Source organism: Notolepis coatsorum (assembly GCF_963971535.1).
Source record: "Notolepis coatsorum genome assembly, chromosome: 12".
NCBI lineage: Eukaryota > Metazoa > Chordata > Actinopteri > Aulopiformes > Paralepididae > Notolepis > Notolepis coatsorum.
The window spans coordinates 94,664,808-94,672,208 of record NC_140176.1 but is presented as its reverse complement, the minus strand read 5'-3'; the positions used below and the strand labels follow the sequence as shown (position 1 = coordinate 94,672,208).

General features: G+C 38.1%; 1 protein-coding gene across 1 annotated transcript in view; it reads right to left on the bottom strand.

Annotated features, from left to right (window-relative positions):
• Positions 1-1,140: 1,140 nt before the first annotated feature.
• Positions 1,141-7,401, bottom strand: part of map3k1 (mitogen-activated protein kinase kinase kinase 1, E3 ubiquitin protein ligase) — a 117,736-nt gene continuing 111,475 nt past the window's right edge. Inside the window, exon 19 of the mRNA XM_084325946.1 lies at positions 1,141-4,332. Within this exon, the coding sequence (XP_084182072.1) occupies positions 4,183-4,332 (150 nt within the window). The 3' untranslated portion in view covers positions 1,141-4,182. The remainder of the gene's footprint in view (positions 4,333-7,401) is intronic.

The following is a 7,401-nucleotide window of genomic DNA, read 5'->3' as shown; positions in this document are numbered from 1 at the left end:
TTAGTACATTTTTTGTAATCTATTGACAGCACTAATAATTATAAACATACAAACCAAGAAGATTATAGGCAGACTGAGTGCAAATGAAGAAAATCATTTGTTATACAATGTATTTGATTATCAATAGTAAAAGTACCATACTCATGTCTGATCAATGAGTGTCTGACTCCCACCTAAACTGCACGGACCACAACACATATCACGTTGGTTAGGGTACCTTATGTATACTGTACCCGTGTATACTTTACTTACTCATAGTATATATTTAGATTCTAGTTTTTATTGTAATGTATAATATAACGGATTGTAAAACTCTTTGGATAAAAGTGCTATATAAATGCAGTCATCATAACTTATAGGGCATACAGACCCTCATCTGCACCCGATCACGCTGCCTATACTTGCTCATATGCGTATATTCAGTTCATTATATTGTTTACACTGCCTATTTTTACTTTTCTACTGTACTATAATTTTATTTGTCTGTATTATGTCTTTCTACTATTACCCGCCCATACCTGTACCTCCCCCATGCTGCTATGATGCCTGAATTTCCCCAAGGGGATCAATAAAGGAATATCTCATTTCTTCCTCCAACGTCGACAGGCTTTAGCTTTGAATCATCCTCATTAATTATGTCGTTCTGTATGAAAAACATTGTTCTTCAAAATAACTGCAGGGTTCAGATAAATGTAGTGATGTGAAACAGTACAATATTTACTTTTTCATAGTTACCTAAAATATAAAACCTCCAAAGTAAGTAAATATGCTGCTCAAGTGAAAACACCTTCCACCCCTGACTGCTCTCTTCTTCTCAGCCAGGTACATATTATATACATGAGTTATTTAATATTAAAACCAAAACCTTACTCCTGAAGGAATGGAAAATGTGTTAAGAAGTTAATGTATCGGTTATATAGCCTATACCTTTGACTGGTGTAAATAGAAAATACTATTAATGAATGTTTACCAAATAGACTATAGTCTTGCTTCCTGATTAATCATTCTTCACTCATAGAAGAAATAAAGCTATGGGCATACCAGTAAATGTACAGTATTTGATGATTACATGCCCATAGTCTGAATGAACTAGCGGATGGATAAAATAACAAAGCAATGAGAAGCAATTGTCCCAATTTTTTTGTTTATTTACTATAAAGACAAACACCAAAATAAGTTCCAATTTCAGCTATAAAATGCTTCGAATGGGGTAGAAATTTAATTATTAAAATATCTTGATATATTTGAACTTACAGGATACAGCCTCAGCCAATTTCATTCGTCTTGACCCAGAGATTTAATGAGTTTATTTGCACGATAAAGGTGCTAATATAAGTTAGCCCTTAAGCCCTGGAAATCTTTGAAGAAGAGAAACCAAAAAACAAATAATAGTCAAAAAGAATATATATTTATATATATATTGAGAAAGTGAACTTTGGTAGAAGAGACTCTATAGGACACCTGAGGTAGTAGAGACTGGAATTAAACAGCAATAGACGTTCTTTACAAAACAAAAAAGTACCACCAAGTGACACGAGAAACAGCACAATTTCACACAATTATTTCAGTCCAGCTCAGATAAAAAAAAAAGGGACACAATATACATTACATCAGCATAAAATTAAGAAAATAAAATACACAAAGACCAGCAAGCTGGCTGAGACAGGCAGATGAGAGGATTCAGAATGCATTGAGACTGGTAAGAATTATAGACGTGAACAAACTGAAGTAATACTGATTAGCTTTTTATGAATTTGACAGAAACTGATTTTTCTTCCAGTATATAAAAAAAGACAAGAGTGCATAACTTTAAAGCTTTTTAAAAAGTCATCAAGAAGTAAGATAAGAAAAAAAAAAAAAAAAAAAACCCGAAGCAGGAACAAAATAAAAACAAAACAAAACAAATTTGTATTTCATGGAAAATAGTGTAGTATAAAAATACGGTCAAGTACAATAAATTTAGCTACCAAACTTCACATTTATTTACATTTAACTCTTCAAGCTTGATCAGCTTGTACTCCACATAAAGAAATAGGATTTGTTTTTCTTCATTAAATAAGTATTGTTTTGCTTTTAGAAAGTCATTCAGAAATAGTCTAAACCCTTGCAATGATTTGTCTTAAGGGGCTCAACATAAAAGCAATGATGATTAAAAGCATGTACCCCATTTTAAAAAGGTTAAATTTTGGAAACCTCATCATAATTAACATCCTTTAACTTTCTTAACTGATTACAACCAGAACAACATCACTTGAAGAGTTATAGTTAATACAAGTAACACAATTTAGGAATATGATTGAGAATTCTACAAAAGAAAAAGAAAAAAAGAGATGAATTGTTTAAAGAAAAGTGTTTCCAGGCAGAAACATCTGCTCAGAGCTCAGAAAGATCCCTCCACCAGATAAACCATCGTACAGCATTATGTTCGGCATATAGAAAATCCCAGCTGGAAAAAAATATATATATTTGAGTCTTAGAAAACCTCAGATGTATAAGGATTCTTAACATAAAAGATCATTCTCAAACCTTGTGTTGAGTCGGAGCACGACATTCTAAGAAACAACACCAAAAGAATGGTAGCTCAATCATGAGCGTAGCGCTTGTTGAACATACGGACACAGCTTCATTTTGAGGGCTCAACAGTGATTAGAGGATTAAAAAATAATTATGTGTATGTATATATATATATATATATATATATATATATATATATGCACAATGCACATGGCTCAAACGTAACAGCAAGGGTTAAGAGGCCTACATGTCGCATTATGGTGTGGCCTAACATTAACGACATTTGTTCAAAACCATACCCCATAAATGTGTGAATCTCTAAGGATAGTTTTGAAAGACAGTAACACCCAAAAAAAAAGGCAAGAAACATCCTTATATACATATATATATACATGTATATATATATGTATATATATAATCATAACTTCATACATGGGATTTACATCTTTCTCTAGAAAAAAAAGAAAAAAAGAAAAATCTAGACAAATAGCGGCATCATTAAGTGTTCACATTCAGTGTTATTGCTAGCCAAACCAGCAAAGATCCTGTTAGATATCATCACATTCAGTGTTATTGCTAGCCAAACCAGCAAAGATCCTGTTAGATATCATCACATGCAGTGTTATTGCTAGCCAAACCAGCAAAGATCCTGTTAGATATCATCACATGCAGTGTTATTGCTAGCCAAACCAGCAAAGATCCTGTTAGATATCATCACATGCAGTGTTATTGCTAGCCAAACCAGCAAAGATCCTGTTAGATATTACCGTTCCCTGAAACACTCAAGTGATCTTAATGATTAATCGTCTAAGCTTTATGGCCCAACAGTAAAACGCACATCGTAAAGGCATCTTTGTAGAAACGGAGTATGCACAAAAACAAAAGAAGTCCACGATTAACGAGACAGACCATTTTGTTACGCATTCTCTCTCTACACATAAAAAAAAATTTAACATCGGAGTCTGAAATTTACGACCAGACATAAAAACACAACAGTGATAAAACTGATCTTTTGCCATCATCTTACGTTTTGCGGATTGTAAGGACATTTTCTTCTTTCTGTTTACTAACGGGTTAAAATGTGTCAAAACCGTTCTCAAAACCTTTATGGCAATATGCAAAAAAATGGCTACAAAAGTGCTGAACAAACCATTTTCCCACCAGAAACAGAGCAATGACAAACTACAGTATACCGACATGGCACTCCTAGTAGAAGGCACCATTGTTTTGTTTTTCTCATAGTAGAACTTTTGCGACTTACTTCTTTTTATTTATTTATTTTTTTGCATTTTGTGCTAAAAGGTACAGCAGTTTGAGGCCATAGTGGAGGAAGAGAGGGGGGGGGGGGGAGGTCTGACCACCAGAGAGCCTCAACAGTGGGACCAGGTCTGACCACCAGAGAGGCTCCACAGTGGGACCAGGTCTGACCACCAGAGAGGCTCCACAGTGGGACCAGGTCTGACCACCAGAGAGGCTCCACATTGGGACCAGTTGAGAGCAGGCGCTGAGGAGGCTGGTAGGTAGCGCTGAGGAGGCTGGTAGGTAGCGCTGAGGAGGGCAGGCTCGACAGGCCTTCAGTAGTATTTCCAAGTGGATCCTTTTGAAGAGGAGACAAGGGTTGTGGATTAAGTGACGTTTGATTGGGGGGGGGGGGGGTGGGGTGGGGTGCTACCAGTTAAGGCGGAACACCGGGTGCTTGAGCAGTTCCCTGGAGGCCGGGCGGTCGGCCGGCTGCAGCTCCAGGCAGCGCAGGGTCACGTCCCTCAGGCCGGGGGTCAGCTGGGGGGGGATGGAGGGCGCGCAAGTGGCACTTGCAATCTGCAGGGGGGGGGGAAATGGGTTTTGTTTAGTATTCATATGGAGTCGACAGTCTGAGATGTGCTTGGGAGCAACTATAGATTAGATACTACTTGCCGTTTGACCAGGGTTTGAAGTTTTCAGATTAAAAAGGTGCTATAAACACATTTTTATGTAGAGTAATTATTAAAAGAAAATATATATACATCCACAGAGCTTTTAGAAAGGTGCAGAATAATTTGTAGTTTTCAATGGTAATCGATCACAGCTGGCTGTACTAAAATGTGGTGTTCCACAAGGGTCCATTCTAGGACCCTTGTTGTTTTTTATTTATGTAAATGATCTTGCAAATGCATCCAGTTTATTGCCACCTATATTATTCGCTGATGACACAAATCTCTTTGTCACCGACAATAATTTTGTTTCCCTTATTGATCAAGCAAATTCTGGACTCATACATGTTTCCTATTGGTTGCAGTTAAACAAGTTATCACTCAATGTCAAAAAATCTAACTTCATTATTTTTAGAAATAAGAACAAAAACATTTCAGACAGAACCAAGATTTGTATCAATAACAATGAACTCGCACAAGTTTCATCTGTGAAGTTCTTACGTGTCAATATCGATGAGAAACTCTGCCAGTGCTTTAGTCAATGGGAGGTCGGGGATATTTGCGAACGCTTAAACTATATCTTAAATTATGGCTATATGGGTCTAAAACACCCCTCGCTTATCAATGACTTGCTTGCAGTCAACATGTACGAAACGGATTGTTTTTTCATTGGTACATTTCCGTTTTATACCGCTTTGAATACGAGTATAGTTTCGGAGAGTTCTAGTAATTTCAGAGAAATTCCGAGATAATAGCCCTTTAGTGGAATACACAAAACACATTGTCATTTTTCGGCTGATTTATGAATAGTTTTCAAATAAACGCTAGATTATCGATAGTATATGTGTACTTATGCACGCTAGAGAAGCGGGCTGACAAATCTATTACCGGTATCTATGCCGTGCTTAACGTTACACACACACACGTTGTGATCGCTGTGAAAAAAACATCTGATTAACCCAAAACAAATCAGATGTTCTGCAAAAAGATTAATCCAATTCCTGATCGCCATTCCAAATATCGATCGTGTTTATTGATCCAACGTTATAGTCCAAAACACATAATCAAAAGCTGCTCCCAGCCTCCCCAGTGAATGTGGTAACAGATACTGCTTGCCAGAGAAGGGAAAACCCCGGACCAGACTTTTTTTCTGATGCACATGCCCACCCAATCCAACGATGTGCAATACCATCCGGGAGACGTTAAGCGGCGGTATTTGCCCTTTGCGAGCTCAGACCCATTCCCAATGATAACGTCAGGCTGGATGGATGAAAAATGAATGGATATAGCTAATAAAAGAAATATCGATTAAAACCCGAGATATCTCTGGTCTTGGCGCCCAGCGCATGGCGAGTTAACCCGACTTATCTCGGGTTTGGCCTCCAAAGGGTTAAATCTAGTGGCTGAATGTTATGTTATCTATAGCACTTTTAACATCTAGTGGCTGAATGTTATCTATAGCACCTTTAACATCTAGTGGCTGAATGTTATCTATAGCACCTTTAACATCTAGTGGCTGAATGTTATCTATAGCACCTTTAACATCTAGTGGCTGAATGTTATCTATAGCACCTTTAACATCTAGTGGCTGAATGTTATCTATAGCACCTTTAACATCTAGTGGCTGAATGTTATCTATAGCACCTTTAACATCTAGTGGCTGAATGTTATCTATAGCACCTTTAACATCTAGTGGCTGAATGTTATCTATAGCACGCGTCGGGCTTAAGAGGTTAACAAGCCAAACACAGCACACATGACACACATACTGTTTTGGTATCTGTATCGAATCCCAGTCATTGGCACCGGTATCAAAAAATTTCTAATGACACCCAGGCCTGTGTTTCAGTACCTTGAATATTAGTGCCAGTGTTTCATTTAAAAAGAAAAAAAGAAAGAAAAAATGGAAATTGTATTCTATACATCATGGTTTCTTCCTTTCCTTCTATGCAAGTTTTATTTTTAATTTAAATTTTTTTAGATTTATTTTTTAGCGTTTATCGCTTATTTTATTTATTTTTTTACTACTGGGCAGTCCAGTAGAGAGAGAGAGAGGAGGAACGGGAAACAGAGTGGGGGGAAGACATTCGGCAAATAACGACGGGTCCGGGAATCGAACCCGGGTCAGCCGTGCCGCGACTCAGCGCGTTATGTGGTTCGCCACTGGGGCGCCCGCGAGAGGGGGGTTAAGAAGCGACCTGGGCTGGCTTGCAGCCACAGGACCGCCAGATCAGAGGAAGAGACTGTCACAACTGCCAGCAGGCAGGCTACACAGTACATGACTATACTGACGTGACGGACAATCTATATACTGAAAAGACACTTTTTTATGCCACTGTGGGAATTCGTATGAACTGCTGATGTGAATGTCTCTTTCCTCTGAACTTGTTTTTCTTTAAAAAAAAAAGGATAAAATAAAAAGTTGGTCACAAAAAAAAATTAGTGCCAGTGTTTCCCTATGGTCCAGTACCTTGAATATGAGTGCTAGTGGTTGGAGTGTTTCCCTATGGTCCAGTACCTTGAATATGAGTGCTAGTGGTTGGAGTGTTTCCCTATGGTCCAGTACCTTGAATATGAGTGCTAGTGGTTGGAGTGTTTCCCTATGGTCCAGTACCTTGAATATGAGTGCTAGTGGTTGGAGTGTTTCCCTATGGTCCAGTACCTTGAATATGAGTGCCAGTGTTTCCCTATGTTCCAGTACCTTGAATATGAGTGCCAGTGTTTCCCTATGTTCCAGTACCTTGAATATGAGTGCTAGTGGTTGGAGTGTTTCCCTATGGTCCAGTACCTTGAATATGAGTGCCAGTGTTTCCCTATGTTCCAGTACCTTGAATATGAGTGCCAGTGTTTCCCTATGTTCCAGTACCTTGAATATGAGTGCCAGTGTTTCCCTATGTTCCAGTACCTTGAATATGAGTGCCAGTGTTTCCCTATGTTCCAGTACCTTGAATATGAGTGCCAGGTGGTTGGAGTGTTT